A 21,983-nucleotide genomic window follows, 5' to 3' on the forward strand; every position below is an offset into this window, starting at 1 on the left:
GCGAGGGCGTCTGCTCTCAAGTGGCCAACAAATATGGCGGCCCCGCCGCGGAGTTAAAGGGACGGCGGCGCCGCGGGTGAGGGGAGAGAAAAAAGAGGAGGGCAGCGGAGAAGGAGGGAGCAGTTGGCGCTACCTTAGTTCTTTCAGGGACCTTACATCCACTGAACAGCCGCCGCTGCGAGCAGCGCAAATCTTGCCGCGCGCAGGCTAGGAGCTGGGGCCGGGAAGTGAGAGAGAGAAGTGATTTGGTGGAAGAAACGAAAGGAAAGTGCAATAATATCCCCAGTGCACTTTCATTTCCTTTCTTCCACCAAATCACTTCTCTCGCTCTCTTCCCGGCCCCAGCTCCTAGCCTGCGCGCGGCAAGATTTGCGCTGCTCGCTGCGGTGTTTAGCGCCTGGGCAGGTGATGAGGTTTAACGCGCTGACGCTACACAGGCGATGAGGTGCGCCGTTGTGGAGGGTTAAAGGGGCACTGACTCAAAATTTTGAAGGCGAGATAACTTCGGAGATAGATTGGTGGGAACACATATACATCATCTGCAAAATATCAGCGGCGAACACAGCCTAGAACATATTTAAAACGCAACCGAGCAGCCAGGAGAGGCCCACGCGCAATCGACATCCCGAGGATATTAATTAAATAAAGAACATCCAAACACGTCACGAGTTTATGTTTGCCGCTTCCGCACTGCCGGCGTTTTTCGCCGGCTCACCCGGCTCGCCGCTCCAATCGGAGGGCCGGAGGGCGGAGCTTGTGCTCTCGAGAACGAACGACCTGATCGTTGGCGGCGGAGGCGCCGTGATTTCGTTAGCTCATCGGGCAGCTGGCCGCGACCAAAGTTCTACAGCGATTCCAGGCATTACTGTTCATTACCATTGGATGCGAAAACGCGCCGGAGGCACGAAAAGGCCACTGAGCTAGCCGCACGGTCGCTGTGCAGGCGGCGGCCACGGCCGCGAAGTGGCCCAGGCCGGCGCAGGTAGCTCGAGTGATAGCTCCGCTGCACGAAATTGTCCCCAAGTCCCGACCATGCTGGCTTGCATGAGAAAGGAGTTAATGATGCGATGGCGGGTTGCATTAAAAATTGTCATCTGCACCGCTTACGAGAGCGGCACTCGAATATCTGCCGCAGTGCTAAGCCGAACACATCTGTAGGCAGACCTGTAGGCAGACCGGCCGGCTCATCCCAGCGCGCGTCTTGCCACCCACCGTCTCGAGCGTCGCGCGTCGTTCTTTAGCCGCGGTAGCATTTGCACTCGCAGCGGCTGTGTCACATCCACGGTCGCTTTTTAATTAAGCGCCTCACGAGATCAGTACGTGGGGGCATTCGCAGAAACTGCCGTCGATGCGGATTCGACAGTGGTACGGCGGCTGTGCTCTGTGATATCCCTCCGACTGTCACGTGGTCAGCTTTGTTCACACAAAATCCATCGTTTCGCGGCACTCGCTGAAACCGAAACTGCGACTGGCCGCATTGAAAATGCCTCTAATTAAACAACCGTTGCACGCTGAAGCAAATGAGGTTTCTACAGGTTATAACTCTACAGGTTATACAGGTCACTAGCTACTTATCGCAACAAAAAAAAACAAGATGCAAAATTTTTGTGTCAGTGCCCCTTTAAGGATTAATTTGGACCACCCGAAAATCTCTAGCCTGCTTTTCTTTTGCATCAGAAAAGGGGCCGCCGTGGCAGAAAATTGAATCCATGCCTTTGGGCAGCTAATTTAGAGAGTAAACGCCGTACGTTGTAATTCTGCTTGTGAAAATTTTATACTAGTACGACCCAACATAAAATTATCGACGCCTTCCACCCAACAATACTTTCACATTTCCTGATGCGTATTTTGAAAACCCTCTTGATATACAGCTCTCGTTAACTCAAAGTCGTAAAATTGTCTGAAAATTTTAAGATATGTGGAATGCCGAAAATTTGTGGCCAGGTCACTGACATAACAGCTGGTGCTCCTTAGCTCCACTGCAAATGGGTGCTTTCCTAATAAAGGGAAAATAATTCGCGGGGAAAACAATTTTTAATATTGCAAAAAAAAAGAACTAAGTGGTCCTCACCTTTTTTGCGTTCGCATCTGCATCCCAAAAAAGCGTTCTCAAGCTGCTCAATGCATCACATCGGTTGTTGGTCGCCGCCGTTACTTTCTATCTTGTTGTGAAGCAGACGTTGCATGTTTGGTGTTTCTTCCGTTGTAAGCACTTCTGGAGGCTCCTCGTCATCCGCATGATCAGCTTCGTTGTCCACATGTACCTATCAAGTGTACCGGAATCTTGGAAGAACGCGAACATCATCCTAATCCATAAGAAAGGCGACATGAAGCACTTGAAAAATTACAGGCCGATCAGCTTACTGTCAGTCGTCTACAAGGTACTTACCAAGGTAATCGCTAACAGAATTTCTGCAACCTTAGATTTCAGTCAACCTAAAGAACAAGTAGGGTTTCGTAAAGGTTATTCAACAATGGACCATATTCACACGATCAATCAGGTGATAGAGAAGTGCGCTGATTGTACTGAACCCCTATATATAGCCTGCATAGATTATGAGACAGCATTTGACTCGGTCGAAACCCTAGCAGTTATTCAGGCATTACGGAACCAGGGGGTACATGAGCATTATGTAAGAATACTAGAGGATATCTACAACGGGTCCACAGCTACCATCATCCTCCATATGGAGAGCAGTAAAATACCTATAAGGAAGGGTGTCAGACAAGGAGACACAATCTCTCCAATGTTATTCACAGCATGTTTACAAGAAGTATTCAGAAGGTTGGATTGGGAACAGGTGAGAGTAAGGGTTAATGGAGAATACTTCAGTAACCTCAGATTTGCTGATGACGTTGCTTTGCTAAGTAACTCGGGGGACGAATTGCAAAGCATGCTTTCCCCACTGGGCAAAATTAATATGCAGAAAACTAAAGTAATGATTAATAACCTCGGGACAGCACATCGGTTTGAGATAGGTGGCGAGTCAGTGGAAGTGGTAAGCGAATATATCTACTTAGGCCAAGTTGTGACCCCAGATCCCAACCATGAGGCAGAGATAATTAGAAGGATAAGAATGGGGTGGGGTGCATATGGCAGACATTCTCAGATAATGAATAGCAGCCTACCATTGTCGCTGAAGAAGAAAGTGAAGATGACAGCTGCATCTTACCGGTACTCACCTACGGGGCAGAAACCTGGAGGCTCACTAAGAGGGTTCAACTTAAATTGAGAACGACTCAGCGTGCAATGGAGCGGAAAATGATGGGTGTAACATTAAGGGACAAGAAGAGAGCGGAGTGGGTCAGGGAACAAACACGTGTTAAGGACATATTAGTAGAGATTAAGAAAAAGAAATGGACGTGGGCAGGGCATGTAATGCGAAGGCAAGATAACCGCTGGTCATTAAGGGTAACAGAGTGGATCCCTAGAGAAGGCAAGCGTTGCAGGGGGCGGCAGAAAGTTAGATGGGCAGATGAGATCAAGAAGTTAGCGGGGATAAATCGGTCACAGTTGGCACAGGACCGAGGTAATTGGAGAATAATGGGAGAGGCCTTTGCTCTGCAGTGGGCGTAGATAGGCTGATGATGATGATGATGACCTATCTCAAAACGATGTAAGCGACAGACGGCATTCCGGTAACGGGGAGATCGGTTTTGCACAGCGCGTACTTCTGTTTCCTTGATTCGACTCCTTTCTTAGCCAAGTTACGCTGTTGAGCTCAAGGACGCGGCTTCGATTCCCGGCTGCGGCGGCCCCTTTTCTGATGGAGGAGGAAAGCGGAACCCCCTTGTGCTCGAGATTTCGGCGCAAGTTAAAGATGTTCACGTGGTCGAAAAAATTATCCTGGAGCCCTCCACAACAGAGCGGCTCCTCGTCTGTGTAGTCAATCAATCAATCAATCAATCAATCAATCAATCAATCAATCAATCAATCAATCAATCAATCAATCAATCAATCAATCAATCAATCAATCAATCACTCAATCAATCAATCAATCAATCAATCAATCAATCAATCAATCACTGAACCAGGTTAAAGGTGGTACGAAAAATAGCTTGTGTTCGGGGAATAGTTGCCAAAAAACAAGGTTTTGGGGACAACTGGCCTAAGATAACCCTTTAGTTAAAATAATTTTTCGCTTGCGTGTGTCATTTTCTGCTGGGTCAGGCGACAGCATGCATTAACACCACGCTTATCCTTAATTATTACAAGTGAACCACTGCTCACGGCTATAATAACGGCTCACGTAAATTACACCACAATAAAAAAATCTTCTGAAAAGTCATCATTCCAGGCCTCATATTTTTTTCATTTCATTTGTGTGAACAAATTATGTCCATCTAGCAGCATAACATAGGATCATAAAGCAATCATGAACGCGTTCATATTTGGCCATTTCACGCAGAATATTTTTATTGGGGAAGTTGTCGTACCGAAAATGTATCTTCAATTACTTAATTTACAATCCGCTACGAATACTGCATGGAAGGATCGATAAAACCGTAATTTTTTAGTTGTTTTCGATCGGAAAGCGCAAAATTACCGGAAAATGCGCCGCAGCCTTTATTTCTCATTTCGCCACCCACACTCCACTGCACCTACAGTGTCAGTCGGACGTCGCTCAGAACAAGCTTCAAGCGCTCTGCGCGTACAGCAGCAGCGTTTCCTGGCCGCCGACAATACGGCCGGGCGCGCGGCCGTGCGCGCTGCCAGCCGCCACTTTCAGTTGTCGTTGACTACAGCGCCGCCGCTATTTTCTGCGCGAAAGGAGCACTGATCCGGGCCGCCGGTCGGGCCGCCGGTCGGGCCACTCTAAAACTTCTAGTACACTCTAGTACGGGTACAGTGCCTAGAATATACTGGCCAGTATATTCCAGGCACTATAGTACGGGTCCCGAAACTGTACCGAAACGTCTGTGTTTTCACCTTGACTTGGTCAGCGACCGCATCTTCGTCCTCATAAAATAAACTGAGTACATTACGTAGTACATCTGTAGATTTAACCCGAAAAAACACAAATTGCCTACTGATAAAATAAACTGTGCATTACTTAATACATCTGAATATTTAACATAAAAAACAAATATTTCAGAATGGTTTTACATAAAAGTCAGATTTGTCCCCGATTAGGAGTTTGAAAAATAGCAGCTGATTTTTACCAGCCAATTTTAACAGAATATTTCAGATCGGTAAATCTTGAGCGTGGATGTGACCTTTACGAGGCATGCCATGTGTGTTATTTACGCCCATACTCAGTAATTACAAATAGCAGACGACGCTCAATGCGCCAAGCTGGAAGTCAAGCTGGAAGTGAAAGTCCGTTCCTTCGTGCCATTTTTTCATGCCTGCATGCAGTTTGGCGTATCGAGGAGTATATTGCAGCTACATGCTCCCACAAAGACGGGGTGTGCAACCGATCCAGGAATGCTGCGGCGCTGGCTTTTAGGGGGGGGGGGGGGTGCTTTCTAAGATTTACTTCAAAAACCACATTGTAACGGACGACGCTTCCGTAACTTCATTAGCCATGGTTGAAACGTGTTTAATTTCACAGAAATGCTCTTACTACAGCCATCGGGAATCGTTTACAGAATAAATACCACATGATAGTAGAACGTTATTGTTTGTCGTGGAAAAGCATTGCTCTACAAGGATTGCAATAGTTTCTGGCTAGTTGGTCAATGGTTTTTCAAAAACCAATTCCTGCGTGGCTGAAGGACGCGAGACAGGGGGTTGCCGGAAACCTGTACTCAGTTTCACAACTGAATGCTGCGGTCGAGTTTTACAAGCTGTCACCTACGCTTGAAAGGGCATGCTCTCCTCCGTCCAACGACGATGATGGTTTATATTAACGCTTTCTCGTGTGGGTTTCCTTGATTGCCTTCTGGATTTAAACTTTGACTAGGTGAGCTTTGAATTTGACCAGCACGCTGTTTGGTCTTTTGATCACAGGGTCTTTGACTTTGACCATTTCCCATTCGATTTCGCACGAAGGAAGCCTCGCGTTCGACGGAAGGCTGGATGATTTTGCTGTTTAATTTTGAAATTCCGTGCACCCCTCTCCAAATCCAAACTATTTCCAGCGTGTCGGAAATGTGTCTGTGTTGGAGGGCTGGCTGATGCATCCATTGAAGCAACTTAATCGCGCGTTTTTGGTGTCTTCACAAGGCATTACACGACTTTTTTGGTACTCTGTAAAGAATGCTTAAGCATTAAAAAACACAGGCTGACGTTAACACTGCCACATTATTTAACTATCGGTACCAGCTTTTATTCCGCGCAAATGGTAAAACGGAGGGGAGGAGGGATGGTTTGTAGCTTGGGCGATTAAATAACTTTGGCTCCTGATAAAATTACCACTACAAATGTGGGAGTTCCATTTCGGTTCTCAGGCCCCCATGCTGTCACAGTGTCGCTCACCGAAACCGGAGGCACAAACCTCACGGTTACAGAAAGAAAGTGTAAACTACCGCGACATTCCCACGGCTGTACGGTAACCGATCTTGTACGCAAGCGCCTTTCTCTTCAAAGCACACGTATCGAGGTATCCCAGCGTTAAGGCTGGCGTGGAAACCGTAGTCATTGAAACCAGTGAAGATAATTTAAAGCTGTAGAAATGACTACCAATATTAATAGTTTCGTGCAAAGCCATTCGCAGAGCGCTGCAAAAAGCGCTCATGTCAATGTAGCCCATTCCCAAACTTAGAAGCGTCAAATGAGTTTGCGCAGCCGTTAGTGCATTTAGGAAGAAATGAATACTAATAATAGTAGTTTTATTCATACTCAGAATGGGTGGAGCCAAGCGTAGAAAGCTGCAAAAAGCACTCATGTCATTGTAGCCGATACTCAACTTTAGAAGCGCCTGACAAGTTTACGTAGCCGTTACTGCATCTAAGAACCCAACGCATCTGTCCAGACTTCGTTTCACCGCACATATCCGCTCACAACACCACATTCAAAGCACCGAAGCACACACGGCAAAAACAACAGGAGGCTGTGTAGTTCAATGCACCGGCTCATTCCACTAACGAGGGGAGCGCCGAGTGGTGGCGCCACCCTTCCAGCTGCCCGGTCCCTATAGGCTAGCCTGGCTTACGCACACCCCTGCACACCCTTCTCTCAGCAAGAAAGAGGAGCGCTACTGCCGTCTCCTGCAAACGAGCACCTTTCCCCATCCTACCAAGCTGCACTTTATCTGGCCTACGCAACACGACCCGCAGTGTCTATTCTGCAAATCACCCTGCACTCTATACCACATGGTGTGGGAGTGCCAGCTTAAAGGAGTACTGACACGAAATTTTTATGCTACGTTTTTTTCGCTGCTATGCGTGCCTACCAGCCCACTAATCATAGAATTACAGATTAGGCGGTCGAGCGCAGCGTAAACATTCATTTACGGCGTCGTTTATTCGTGCCAGTTTCGGTTTCGACAAAAAAACGCCGAGCGGCCGCCATGACAGCATGTATCACATGGCGTCACCATTCTTGCCGTATCGCTGCCTCTCTGGAAGCGCGCGCGAGCGAGCGCACGCGCGCGCCCAGACCGGCCGAGGTCTTCGCCGTCCCCACAGGCCCTGGCAGCATGACGTCAGTCCCAAAACCATGACGTGTACACACGCCCGAGCAGCGCGCGCCAACCACAGCCAGCGCGTCGGCTTCGTCACGGGAGCCCCGACGTCGACAGTTTGGGGCACGTAGCAGATGATGTCACGTCGACCCGCTCTGGCCTTTCTCGTGCGGGCGAAGATTAAAATGGATTTTAAATATGTTTCGCTTAACGGTTGCTGTTGAAACTTGCTGGGAGATATCTCCTGATAAAAAGAAAGCGTTTTACATAGTTATCTCAGCTTTGAAATTTCGTGTCAGTACTCCTTTAACCCCTCACTTTCCGCCATTTCTAACCCCTCGGTTGAGCAGTGGGAGGAAGAACTGGCCAGCGCGAGCGTCGAAGATCAGCTTCGGCTGATCCACCGGACTGAGACGGCTCGACACTGAGGAAATCGACCGTTTAGCTCGAGCTAAACGGTCGATTTCCTCAGTGATCCTTTCCACAGGAATGGATCACACAGGATCCTTTCCACAAGGATCCTTTTCACAGGAAAAGATCCTTTCCTTTAATAAAGTACGGTAACCGATCTTGTACGCAAGCGCCTTTGTCTTCAAAGCACACGTATCGAGGTATCCCAGCGTTAAGGCTGGCGTGGAAACCGTAGTCATTGAAACCAGTGAAGATAATTTGAAGTTTACTCTCTCTCTCTCTCCCATAGATCTCAAATTATCCCGGTCCTGTGCTAACTGCGACCAATTTATTCCCGCAAATTTCTTGATCTCATCTGCCCACCTAACTTTCTGCCGCCCCCTGCCACGCTTGCCTTCTCTAGGGCTCCACTCTGCCCAGAGATTATCTTGCCTTCACATTACATGCCCTGCCCACACCTATTTCTTCTTAATTTCTACTAATATGTCCATATTAGTAGACTGCATATCAGTAAGGTATGCAGTACGCGAAAGTAAAAACACCATGAAGGGGCTTGAGGTAAGCGCACCCGCCGAATGGGTGGTTTGGCGGCAAGATATGCATGGGGAGGGCCCTGGAGCCTTGGTGAATGTAGCGCACAGCAAAGGACGCCGCGCCGCCGTGCAACAGCCCTTTGCGCTGCAGTGACACCCCTTTATCCCATCTCTTCCATGTCTTTGTCGAAACCGCAAGAGTGTTGTGTGTAGTACGTTGTATAGGTGTGCAGTCCTGGCGGTTCGCGCAAGGCGTGTTAGCTGTCCGAAGTGGGGAGGAACGGGATGGGTCCACGTAAAATGCGCATGAGGGGACTTAGGTCAACGCATCCAGCGGCATGCGTAATACGGCGGCAAGAAGGGTCCGTACGTGAGCTGGGCTTTGAGCTTGAGAGAATGGAGTGGACAGCAAAGGATGCCTCGGCTACGTTCAACAGTTCAACAGAACCTGCCAATGCAAGCTACAGTTGTTGCACTGTGTCACCCCTTCTTCACCTATCTCCCACGTTGTGTCGAACCGGCAAGAGCGGTGTGTGTGTGTGCGTGTGTGTATGTGCGCGTGTGTGTTTGTGTATGTGTGTGTGTGTGTGTGTGTGTGTGTGTGTGTGTGGTGGTGGTGCTGCTGCTGCTGCAGAAAGGGGATCTAGCACTTTTCTGATTGGGCAGCATCGTTTGTGGACACTTCCTGACGTAGAGAACGACGAAAGGACGGGTAGAAAGAAAGGCCGGGCTGCGGCTCGCCGAGTGTGACTTTTAAACACGTTATAAACATGCCAGCTCAGCTAGTGTGAAGCTGCCCTAGTCTTTTCGCTCAAAATTTACGGCAGTGACCAGCCCATAGCTGCTACTGGACCGACAGAAAGCACTCGCTATGGTATGTACCGTTATTTGCAATTATTGTTAGTTTGGTAGGCGTGCACGTTTACTCTTGATAAATAGAAAATTCGTCACTCATACACTGTAAACTCCGTTAGGGCGGTTTGTGAACTACATCAGTCAGAAATAAGAAGCAGTTCGTAACAAAAACATTTTTTCCACATGGTATAGAAAAAATAGAGCTCTTTCTCTAGAGCGGTACTTTGATTTTAAAAGCTTAAAATTATTGAAGTACATAAAAAAAATTCGCTTCAGCTCCCCCACTGAAAATATAGTTCCGGTGTCGCTGGTCACTGGCACTCCAAGGCTGCAAAACGGTAGCGCAAAGGCAGAGAAGGTATTGAGAACGCTATCAGATATCCTTCAGCGGATCGCTCTTTTCCCTTCCTTCAGTTTAGTCGCTTGCTACAGTTTTACCTCATAATATTTAACTCTCGGATAAATACAAAATATGCATGGGGCAACTATTTGCTAACGTAAGCGCGAAATGTCAATCTTACGCTTGTTGCGACCGGGCGGGGGCACCCGATCCGTTCTCCGTGGCCTCCAACATACGATGGGTAGCGTGTATGATGCGAGCGGCCAGCCGGTGTTGCAGCCGTGAAGAAGTCCAGAGCACTAGGATAACGTAACTGTTTACTTCATAGCGAGAGGTGAGCCGAAGCCAAAAAAACATACAATGCCCCGACGGGCGAGGTTACAATACAGGACTCGAGCAGAGCGACCGCATGGATTCGCTGCTCAGGCAGGAATGAATTTCAACGTTTGTGCTGCTTCTATTTGTACCCAAAAAACGCCCCCAAGAGTAATACGCCACGAACATCACAGACACACACACACTCTTTCCATAGTTCGTGAGTCATTCATGGGTTCGCCCCTCGTGGCGTCCGAGAGAGGGGAGAGAGTGTCCTTGAAAGGTGCCGGGGTCGCGCTATCGAAGGTTTGATCGCGCCGATAGCGAAACGTCTGAGCCGGGGAGGTCAAGGCGGGACTCACCGACGCGCAGGTGCCTGAAGGGTGTGGCGAACGTCATGAAGCATGCCTGGGCGTGCCGCTGGCAGCCGCCGGAGGCGCGTTGCAAAGCGAGGTGACTGACCCGGCATGGCGAGACACGAAAGTACGATTCACCGACACGCGGGCGCACGTGGTCGATTCCCACGTGGTGGCTGATGCGGGAAAATACGGCGGCGTTGGCCGATTCGTAACACGCTAGAAACAACATAACAGCGCAATACATGCCCAAAGAAAGGCGTTTTTTAGCATTTAGGTTGTCAGCACCCAAAAAACTCCTCAGGTGTTTTGTGTGCAACTAAATTTTCTAATTGGTTAGGAGGGAGAGCACCGCGAAATTTGAAAATGCCCAGGACCCCAAAAATATCGAGGTTTGTCCGACCGACTCGATATTCTCCGGTTCACTAACCATTTCCGGACCCGGTTCGGAACGGTTCCTTCGATTCGTTCCGGCTATAATTCATTTCCAAAATGGCGGAAAAAATACGGGTTCGTTTCTGGTTTTCGGTTCGACACCCTGCTTCTGACGCGAATGCGCGAGTCCGCGCGAGGAGACGTATTTGTCAACTTTGTGCCGCCGTCGCTGCCCCCGGCGGTCTAGATTGCGGCATCATCAGCACGTCGGGAATGCGTTGTACAGTGAAAGCTCGTTAATTCCAACTCAGAAGAGCAGACAGCCTGTGAAGACGAAGCACCCGTGCAGTTACGCGCTGAAGAGAACACAGCCAGATGCAATGCCGCCCGTCTCTTCTTCAGTTTTGAAGAAAATGAAGAGAAGCTCTTCTTTCTCACTCACACTCACTCCTTACAGTAAGAAGTGCTGGCTGTCGCCTTTAAGGACAAAGGGCAGACTGCAATCCCGGATATTTTCAGCCATTATATACTTGTTGACATGTCCTGCAGCTGTCTGTGGTAGTGGAATGTTGTCCTTCATCACTTCCGTTAGTTGCGGTTCGAATTAACGAACTTTTACTGAAGTAGGGGAGGTACTTCAATTGGTTTTGTTGGCCCTATTATAAAACTCTCCACTGAATCTGGTTGATAAACATTGAATACGAGAAAAAAATAGATGAAAACACACTTTCGACTGTCCAGCTTTTTCTTTTCCTTTATGAATTCATTCAAAGTTGTTGCCCACTGATTTAAGATATTGTGCTAGAAAAAATAAGGCGGTATCTCGCTAGAAACTCTTCAAAAGTGTCACCCCAATCACCATCGCCACGATCATCATCATCATCTACGCCGACTTGTCTCCACCACCTCATCTGGCACTGCCCCAAGTTTTCTCGATTTCGTACATTCACTCCCCCACACCACGACACCTCTACCTACATCGACCCAACATCCCTCTCACACGACACACTCTTCGAAATCGCCATTTATGCCACAAAGAGCGGCCTAGTACGGGCAATATAGCAGTGGTCTGCACGACTCCTGAAGAGAACCCTTGAAGCCGGCATTATAAGAACAGTGCTCCGTCCTCCCTTCCCTTCCCCCCCCCTCCCACCCCCACCTGGCCTTTGGCCATCCTATCTAATAAAGTTTGCAACAACAACAACAACCGTCTTTTTTTCTTCTTCCAGTCCGTTTGTTGTCTAGAAGGCGACATCTAGTTAGACAACAAATTTTTCACATTTTACTTTTGTTCAGAATGCGTCTTGCCTGAGACTTGCCTTTATATAAGTGGAGGTACAATATTGCGTCTCTCTGCTTCATTGGCTCCAGTGATCCTGACGAAGCGCTGCTACTGCTGCCCCAATAATCGGGTTGGGTGCGGTCTTCTTGTTTCCGTCGCCCCTCCTAGTCTGAACGCCTGCTTGCTTGCCTGATTCGCTGTTCGGATGTATTTAAAGGGACCCTGCAACACTCTCGATAAACGCTTTCGATCTTTCCTTTGCGTCTGGAAGCACTGCGAAAGCTATAGAGTTATCGCCAGCACAGCGGCACTGCATGCACTCGTCGCACCAGGTACGCCTTCCGTTTCTGCTTTGTTCCTGTGGGTTTATTTTTAAAGTTGCTATCGAAAAGCGTTCATTGCTGCAGCTGAAGGAAAACCGGCGAACAGCCGCTACATAGCCTCAGTGACGTAATTCGGGCCGTCGAAGAACGTCCATACCGGGAAAGGGAAAAAAAATCTCATGAGCGAGTTTCCAAGTTATCTGATGTGCATAGAGTAGTAATTTTTGGCTGAGGTACTTTGCGACTCCCTAATCTAAGTACTGAGTGTGTTGGTTGACTGCGTTCTGCAATCATTTAAGGTTTCAAAAAGTGTTAAAAAAAGTGTTTCAGGGTCCCTTTAATGCGATCTTTTTCATCGCTCGAGCGTTAGCGCAGCGCAATTTTGTGATACGGTTCCCCGCTTTGACTGCTCTCCGCTTTCCATTTACGCCACGTTGCTGTTTACGTAACGTTACTGTGCTGCAGCAAACAGCGGAGTCATTTTTCTGTACGACCTTCTCTGAACTGGCCGCACTGAATAACCCTTGCGCTAGTTTTTACATCAAAGCTGTATACCTCTACCCCCCCCCCCCCCCCCCAACGGTTTCATCGCCGTGGGAAAAAACGGTCTCCGTGGGCAAAAACACGAATGCGCCAAGGCCTAAGACGCCGAGCGCATGCGTCAGGCTAATCAGGCATACAGCGTAGAGCTCAGAATTAGTTTCTGGAAACCAAACCGCATTATGAATGATAAGGCGCTTGTGAATAATGAGACCCCACCATGCGTCCCTGGAAAAGGTTATGTTTGCATATTATCTTTGAAGGCTATGCAGGACTAGTGTCATTAAATAGAGCAGCTCTTGCCTAAGACGCCGAACGCATGCGTCAGGCAGGACACAGAATTTGCCGCCGCTGAGCTCAGCACGCAAGTTATCAACGGCGGCCATTTTGTCGTTTATCGGTGTTGTGAGAGTGCCGCATCTACGGCCTCGCCGTTAACTTCGACCGGCTCGTTTGTTAACAACACTACCGGAGATTCAGCAAAACGGCATCTTTGGACACACTGAAATGCTGTTACACGCGTTATCTTTGATTCGCACTCAGAACGACGTCAGTCGTGCCGCAGAGCAGGGAGGACAAGCTAAGCCTACCAGAGTTGACCGACTAAAACACATAAGCAAGAAAATGGCGGCGGCCATGAACCGTCGCAGTGTAAGCAAATGTCACATAATGCGAACTAACCAATGATGCATGGCGGCGGAACGGAACAATAGGACAAAAGAGTGCCGATACTGTGTACGGTTATCTAGTGACACTAGTCGAGCGCAAGCGACAAGCCCGCAGAAACGACGAGAAACATTTCCTAGCCTCCCCCGTCACCATTGGTAGTGGTTTACAACAGCTTTGCTCAGCATCCACTTTCGCGGAGCGGGATGGCGACCATTTTTAACACGAAAGTGTTTTATTCCGGGTTTCACAAAGATTTTACTTACGTCATATCCATCACGGAAGTGACGCCATTACAACGAAGCAATCGGCCTGTAAAGGGTGCACCCCTGCACACAGGGTATTGCGGGGAAGCAACCTTTAGCACTAAAGAGCACGTTATACTTCGGGTTGTTCGTTTTCAGGTTTTATATTTTAACACGATAGTGTTTTATGCCGGGATAGACCAAGATTTCACTGACGTCATATCCGTCACGGAAATGACACCAGTACAACTTTGCCGAAGCGACCCGCCAGCACTACGTCGCTCGCCAAGCACATCCACAAGACAGCCGCCGACTCGCAAATCATGCTCAGCTGCAGACTTCGCTGCTCATTTCGCTTTCGTGTTTTAATGATTCCTATGACAGAGGAATCAACCACAGTTTTTTTTTATTCTTGTTGTGGGCCAATCTATCGCCGATGAGGCGGTTGTGCGCACGCGCGTGCACGAGCCGCGCGGCAGGCCGGGGGCAGAAGAGGAGGCCGAAGTTGTCTCGCGCACCGGGGGCCGCCGAAGCAGCAGCAGCCGACCACCGCTCGCCCCGCCATGGCCCAGGAGATCCAGGAGGAGCTTGGCAGGGTGCTGCGGGAGCGCGGAGTCGTCGGCGACACCTTCGACAACATCGAGAGGAAGACCAAAGTCAAGCGGGAGCAGGTCGTCTACGGTGAGCGTTCGTGCCTCTCGAGCTGCGCAGGCAGCCGTCATTACGGCCGCGCACCGAGCCCTGCGCGCGAGATTCGAAGCCTGCCTTTCGTACCGCTCGGCGCACTGTGCGCCGGTTTTCGCTGCGATAAAGACCGATGGCAGTGTTTTCTTAGGCGAAGCGTTTTTGGCTAGGGTTCCATGTACTTTCGTAGGTGCGAACAAAAACTCCCGAGGCTCCTCGTGGCTTTCGAAGCGCGAGGCGGCGGAAAACGAACGTCTTCTCGTGTTTCAAGCGGCTTACGATTTCGATGGTGATTACGCAGTTGTAGAACACGCCGGCATGTTCGTTCTCGCCAAAGGTGCTCGGGGTTTCCGCTCGTACTTGGCAAACGCCCCGAGTGGGTCGAAAAGGCGTTTCTTTCGTTTTGCGGCTGAACTTATAGGACGCGGGTTAAATCCTGGCCATGGCGGCCGCTTTTATGGTGGAGGCGAAAAACGAATTCAGGGTGCCCGTGTGTAGATTTCTGCCCACTTTCAAGATCCCCAGGTGGTATAAACTAACCCGTAGCCCAGCACACCGCATATCCCATTGGTTTATCACCAAAATTCTGCCTTTTAGGCTTTTCTCGCGAAACAGCGCCCCACACGCCGCGTTGTCCACTTGCTTCTCATGGAGTACAATATATTGTTTCTGCTATTCCCGCCTTGCCATCGAAACTTAACCTATAAGCTAGGTATGCCGTGCTAACTTTTGTTTTTCAATGCGCAGCATTCTTTACCGAGTAGCCCCACAGCCCGGACCGTGTAACGCCCTGCATTTCTACAATAAGGCAGGTTTGCTGAAAGTACCATCTGTAATCGTTATAGTATCGTAAATTAAGTTAATTGGTCGGACAGGATTTAGAAAAATTAAAACGTTTGGCTTTAGAGAACTCACACTGTAGACAAGTGGCAAAAGAATGCTACGGCTTAGCAGACAATGCTCTCAATTTCTGCAGAATTTTTTTATTAGGACATGTGTAGATGTCCGCGTTAATGCATGATTAAATACACAAGAACTTGACGATGGCCCTACAGTGTGAAAAACGCAATGTGAAAAACTTGTGCTATGGCAAATAAGGCGCGAATTCTCGCCGGCGGACGTGGCTGTCTTCTTCCCTCCGTTATGAAGAGAGCTCTAGGAATTGCAGGTGCCTATTGGGAAATACCAATTGGATTGTTGCCTACTTTCAGCCTTTCAACAAAGAGAGTCAATTTGTCGTATGCTTAGTGCTGAATTTGCTGAAGGGTTCCTTTCCTCCGTGAATTTGATTACAGCTGTGCCACGTTGCAGCAGCAGTCTGGCGGTGGAATCCCGGCCATTGGCTGTTTTCGCAATAGCTGGAAGTTGTCAAATGTGGGCTCGAGACATCATGCTCTGCAGAACTCTTCTCGTTTACCCCACATTCTCCCCAATGTTCTTGTAAGGCGAAAGCCTATAGGTACCCCACTCAGCGAAAAACCGTCGTTGTCCACTCAAGGAAAGCACAGTAAAGAAACTCATATGTTATCAGATGCGATTTGATCCTGGTTCTCCACAGTAGAAGCCTAATACGCTGCCACCGCGCTATCACCGCACGTTTCTAGCGGTGGAACAAAAGTCAACGCAGTGCGTGTCGTGTGAGAACATAGTCGAACAGCTGCATTCCAGCCAAGCAGAACTCTGGTAAGCTATGACTCGGCCATTTCTGTTCATCGCAGCAAATAAATTAAGTTGGTGTGGAGTATCATCGCCCGGCTCTGCAGCAAATAAGTTGGTGCCTTCAAAGCGCGTCACCAGAATTTGGTTCCCCGGGGAATGTTTTCGTCAACGCAGTGTCTAGTGTCCGACGGCACTCCAGCTCAGCGCCCCAGGCATGGCTAGAGCGCCGTCCGATAACATTCGAATATTTAAGACTCGGCATGTCACATTCCACAGCGTCTGCCACTGTGGTGAAGAGGCTCCGTCTTGGGTTACTGTTCCTGAAGTGGGTGGTTCGAGCCCGGGTCGCCGTGCCTTCATTTTTTTATATTTGTCAGTTTTATTATATTTAATAGCTTAGATTAGTATTTGGTGTCCTAAACAGTTTTGTCACTTCGTTTGTTTATGTTAGGTTAGTTAACGGTATTTTACCCTAATTGAGGCCAAGTAACGCCAAACGCGGCATTTTTTCACCGAAATGCCGATGGACGTCGCTTTAGTGATGTGCTTATAATACCGTCGGACGGCACTTTAGCCACAGCCTTTCGCCAATGACGCGCCAGAGGGGCACCTTGAAGCGTGCCCCCATTCTGTTGGCGTGGTGTGTTTAACCGCCGGAAAGCAACATTGAACCGCGTGGGCGGTAGGATTTGCCATTGAGTCACGTGCGCGTTGATAGATGTACCGTATTTACTCGATTCCGTTCTTCAACGCAGGCGTGGCGGCGCTGACCTGCATCCTGTTCATGCTGAAAATTCTGGGCGCTAAGACGTCCGTCTTTATCACGACGGTCTGGCCCATGCTTGGAAGGTGAGCAGGAAGCAGCTCTCCTCTGTTCCCGCTTCCTTAAAACCACTGATACTCAATCAATCAATCAATCAATCAATCAATCAATCAATCAATCAATCAATCAATCAATCAATCAATCAATCAATCAATCAATCAATCAATCAATCAATCAATCAATCAATCAATCAATCAATCAATCAATCAATCATTGGTTTATTTCAAGCATAGGTACATACGCGCGTAGTGCTTTCTATTCTTTCTTTTGGCGTGCAGTGAATGATACCCCCTTTTTTTTTGAGAAAGTGGCCACTATCACAAGAAATCTTTGCGGCATACATTGTTTTAAATGGTTACGAAGAGAAAGTAGTAAAGAGACTAAGACAATGTCATCGTAAATGTTCCGCAACATGTAAAACAACCATTCCGAATAGAACGAAGGCGCCCCGGTATTTTCGCCACACAAGCGTGTATTTACACTGAAAGCGCAACCTAGAATAGTTGGATCGGGGCCCTTGGTGTGAGCAGGCTCATACTTTTTTTTTTTTCAAACGGGTATCGCGTGTTTTCAAGCCGTCGTGCTTGGGCGTTCGCAGCATCCGGGCCATCGACCGTGCGGACGTGCTGGCGATGCAGAAGTGGACCGCCTACTGGATCGTGTACGCCCTGGTGAACGTGATCTTCCGGTTCGTGTTCGTGGGCATCTACAAGCACTTCCGGCGCATCTACTTCCTGCGACTGCTCTTCCTGGCCTGGTGCGCGGCGCCCATCCAGGCGAACGGCGCCAACGTCATCTTCCAGAAGGCCTTCGCCGGAAAGATCTTCAAGGAGGGCGGCGGCGCCATGCCCGGCGGTATGCCCCCCATGGGCGCGGCCCCGGCTGCCGGCGGTAAGAGGGAGCTCTCCGACAACAGCCGCAAGATGAAGAAGTGAAGGAACGGCGAGTGAGTGCCCTCCTACCCTGCGACGTCTCGTTGTTGAAGGCGGAAGAGACAGTTTATTTTACGGATGATATTTACATGGCGAAGTTTTGCCTCTCAACAGAGAGTACAGGTCTCGCCGGGGGAGGGAAGAGCAAAGGAGGAAGGGCAATGGATTATAAGAAGGGCAGTGAAAGGGCAATGGATTAATAGGAAGGGCTATGAAATAACAGGCCGTGATCAGGCTATGTGCAGACTTTATACGTACACGTTGTATAAAGTCTTCACATAGTCTGATATATACAGGCTATGTATATATACACACAGAGTATATACAGGCTATTTACACACACACACACACACACATACACACACACACACACACACACACACACACACACACACAAACACACACACACGCACGCGCACACACACACACACACACACACACACACACGCACGCGCGCACACGCACACACCATACCACACCACACCACCACTACACACCACCACACACCACACCACACAGACATCTTCACTACAGACCGACAGTCTGTCTGTCTGACACAAAAAGAAAAGAAAAAAAAGGAAATGGGTGGTTTTAGGCTTGAGCAGTTCAGGAGCGGGTGTTCAGGCCCGACTCATCGAGGTATGTGATGCGAGTCCAAAGTTCGACGAAAACTCGTCTGGCGAGGAAATATTGCCGGGACCAAGCTGACGCTCGCCAAAAAGGTAAAAGCAATAGGTAGAAACAAACTACTTTTCGCGGCCAGCACGGGTTCCTTGTTCACATATGAAACGAAATGCGGCTTGGCCGTATTTATAAATGCGGAGAACGTTGCAAAGCGCTTGCGTATGCTGTAGGCAAGGGCCCATGTGTCCGATTAAGAGCGTGCGGGGTTGATAGTATGTGGAAGTATTCTCGGAGTAGGTGCGTTGATATTTTCTCGGTGGCAATGATTCTGGCCGAGTCTCGAGCGATGACATGAACGGTTTCGTTGTGGTGTTCTGCCAAGGCGTTTAGCTGGTGCGGCCGTTAGCAACGTCGTTTTTGTGCTCCTTCAGTCGCCTCCTGAAGTTTCCTCTTTCGCCAATACTATATAAGCTTCGCAAGTTTGGCAAGGAATTTTATTGACCGCCCCAATCTTTCGCGTTCTAATGCATCGATTGTGTGTACAAGTTGCTGTCAGAGCTTGCTTGTAGGCACGTGTCAAACTGGGGACGTCGTTGTCACTGAAGATTCTTGATAGCATTTCACTTAACCCGACAGCGTAAGGAATGGCGTCGCGCTTCCGCTCCTTCCTCAGTGAAGTGGGTGGGTTTGCCGATCTGCGTTGCTGAGCGCTTAGGATTCGGCTGGGGTGGCCATTGCTTGCAAGCTCCTCTCTTCTTCGACCCTAGAGCTCCGCACCTGTGCAGAAGAGCACGGGCGTTGCGCGCGCGTGAAGAGTGCCGAGGCCACAGAGCGCTTGTGTCCGACGTGTGCGCAGAGGTGAAGTCCGGGTATTGACCGTGGACCGTCGTCACGAAGCCGGTATTCTTGCGCTGTACATCAACATCGAGAATAGCGATGCGGCCGGCAACCTCCTCTTCCATCACGGAACTGAATCGTTGGCTGGATGAAGTTTAGGTGTTGCAACAGTGCTGGCGGGTGTCTAGATTTAGGCGCACGTTGAAGATCTCCAGGTGGTCAAAATTATTCCGGAGCCTTCCAGAACGGCGCGCCACGCATACCCCAGGTGCAGCTTCGGCACGTTAAACCCAACAATCATCCCGAAACTTCACACGCACGTCGCCATTTTTCCGAGGACGCGCTCTCGCGTGGTCGCTTTCTGCGAAGCCTTCCTTAAAACGGGGGCTCTGGGTCTTCCGTTCAATTTCGATTCTTCTGATTTAATGAACAGCAACCCTTCTGGCGCCTACATGTACGACCATGTGTTCTACGAATGTTAGATGATGCAGTGCCCTTTATATATGGAGCGGGAAAGAACTTCATTAAGAAGAGTGTTTAGCCGGCGCACAATATCGCCTTCACGCAACCGTCCGGGGAGATGGGGAATAGGAGAGACTGCACGACGTAACACGGAAGTGTAGGCGAATATTATTGGCAGATGGGCGATTCCGCGCAAGTGTGAAGAAATGGGAGCTTTTGCAAGACACTTCCGGGCACGGTTACTTTGTGGGGCTGCCTGGCCAGTGGCAGGTGGATGCAGCTTTCCGTTCTCTCACGTGTTTTTGAACCACCGTTTGTGTGTACAAAGCGTGCTGGTGTTGGAAATGGGACACTAAATGGCACTGCTTGCGCGCTTACAGGTCGCCCGGGCGCCAGACTGCAATGCCGCCACTCAACTGGGCTCAAGAAATTCCAGCATTTTTCTCGACGGGCAGGGCATCCCGGATTGGAGAATAAAATTCCCACCTGCGAGCGCTGTTCGCTAGTGCAGGAGGTTCCTGGTACTTCGATAGTGTTACGTGGCGGCAGGACGGGTGACAGGAATCGTGCCAGATCTACTTGCACGAATGTTTATGCCATCGTCGTTTGTAGGGGATGCCCGCCACTTTTTATTCTCATTACACTGCCCCCTCGTTGAAGGGGACCGTCCTGGTCATGGCCACAGTAGGTTGGAAAGTCATACAATGGTGAAGTCCTTACCACCATGGCTGATGGTGAGCTGGATAAACAGCGGCCCCGGAACAGCGATTTCCGCCGACTCAACAAAGCACCGTCCATATATCCCTCAAATGGATACGCATCGAAGAGCGTTGGTAGATTTCCATGGCGCTACGCGCCACTGTACCCTTTTACAGCGAATCTGTATGTCTAGTTACCCCAGTTCTGGCGCGCGTGTGGAACAAGAACTTGAGGCGCGCGCCCTCTTCAGCGGTCGCAGCTTAGCATAGCTCTGACCAAGCGCGACAAAAAAAAAAAGAAAACGTGGTTACGGCTATGTATCGTGCGCTCCATAGTTTCATACTAATTTATACTAGAAAGCAATCAGGCGCCGCTGTCTAGGGGAGCCGCGCTTCAGCGATCGTTCCATCATGTACCGAGCAGGCACGTGGCATGGCTCGTAAACAGGCTGGAGAGTTGCCTGTGGCTGCAAAGAAGCAACAATATTGCTGCAAAAGGTTATTCAAATTTGTGGTATTATAAAATTGAAGCAGAAAAAAGATTTGTCAGGAATTTAGAAGCTTCATGCACGATGAACGAGAAAAACGTTTGGCTTCGGGACAAAAAAGGAAGCCTTGTGGCTAACCAAGCCAAGTATCATCGGCGTCGCTAGCTGCAATGGCGGTGCACGCCTACGATGGCCCGCTACTGCAGCGCCAGATTTCCCTCCAGCATATATTGGTATGACTATATGGTGCGCCCAGCTCAGCGAGGTGAGGATGATGTGGCTATCCCCTTTGTATCAGGTGGGCGCAAGTTGCCTACCCCAGCCGTCGCTTCAAACAATTACAGGAAGGAGATAATTGGAAGGATAGGCATGGCATAGGACAGGCTCTCTGCGTGGGTCACGGGGCGCCCTATGAGTCAGCTGTCCCCGTGTGCAGCACTGCTGTCTCTGAGCCCAAGTTGCCGGACCCGCCACCCCCATTGGCGCAGCCTCTCCTTGGACGTCACCAACGTGGATCTGGAGGCCCACCGCTTGTTTTAGACGACCGTGTAATCGACCGCTAGCGCCATCTCGCGGATGCATGCAAGGCGGCGACGGCGGTAGCCATAGGGTTGATACTAGCCACTGTAGTTGATACTACTGACTCGGCGATAGCCATTGGCGGTGAGCGCGACCACGGGCGGCGCTGCGTCGTATTTGTCGTCTGATTCACTCGGGCTCGCTCTCCCTGCTGTTCTTTGCGCTTTGTTGACTTTTGATGGTTTTCGGCACCCGATTTCGCGTATGCGCAACTGTTTATCATAATAAAACATTTAAAATCTCATACAGTGGCTCATGGTGTGATTTAAAGTATAGTTTTTGATTACGCTCTGGAAGAAGCGTCGCCGATGCCGCCCCATTCCTGCGAAGCCGGTCTTGTGCGGAGCGCGAAGAGTCCGAGCTGGGCGTCAGCTTCTGTATTTAAGCA

The 21,983-nt window shown here is 49.5% G+C and overlaps 1 protein-coding gene across 1 annotated transcript; it reads left to right on the forward strand.

Annotated features, from left to right (window-relative positions):
• Nucleotides 1–13,499: 13,499 nt before the first annotated feature.
• On the forward strand, nt 13,500–20,737 carry LOC144167540 (receptor expression-enhancing protein 6-like). Its single transcript, XM_077696777.1, has 4 exons — nt 13,500–14,490; nt 16,908–17,001; nt 17,574–17,921; nt 20,211–20,737. The coding sequence occupies exons 1-3, from the start codon at nt 14,373–14,375 to the stop codon at nt 17,908–17,910; spliced, it is 549 nt and encodes a 182-aa protein (XP_077552903.1). The 5' UTR covers nt 13,500–14,372; the 3' UTR covers nt 17,911–17,921; nt 20,211–20,737.
• The last annotated feature ends 1,246 nt before the right edge of the window (nt 20,738–21,983 follow it).

The sequence above is a fragment of the Haemaphysalis longicornis genome, unplaced genomic scaffold, assembly GCF_048455015.1.
Source record: "Haemaphysalis longicornis isolate Haplotype H1 unplaced genomic scaffold, Haemaphysalis longicornis Haplotype H1 scaffold_2, whole genome shotgun sequence".
Taxonomy (NCBI): Eukaryota; Metazoa; Arthropoda; class Arachnida; order Ixodida; family Ixodidae; genus Haemaphysalis; species Haemaphysalis longicornis.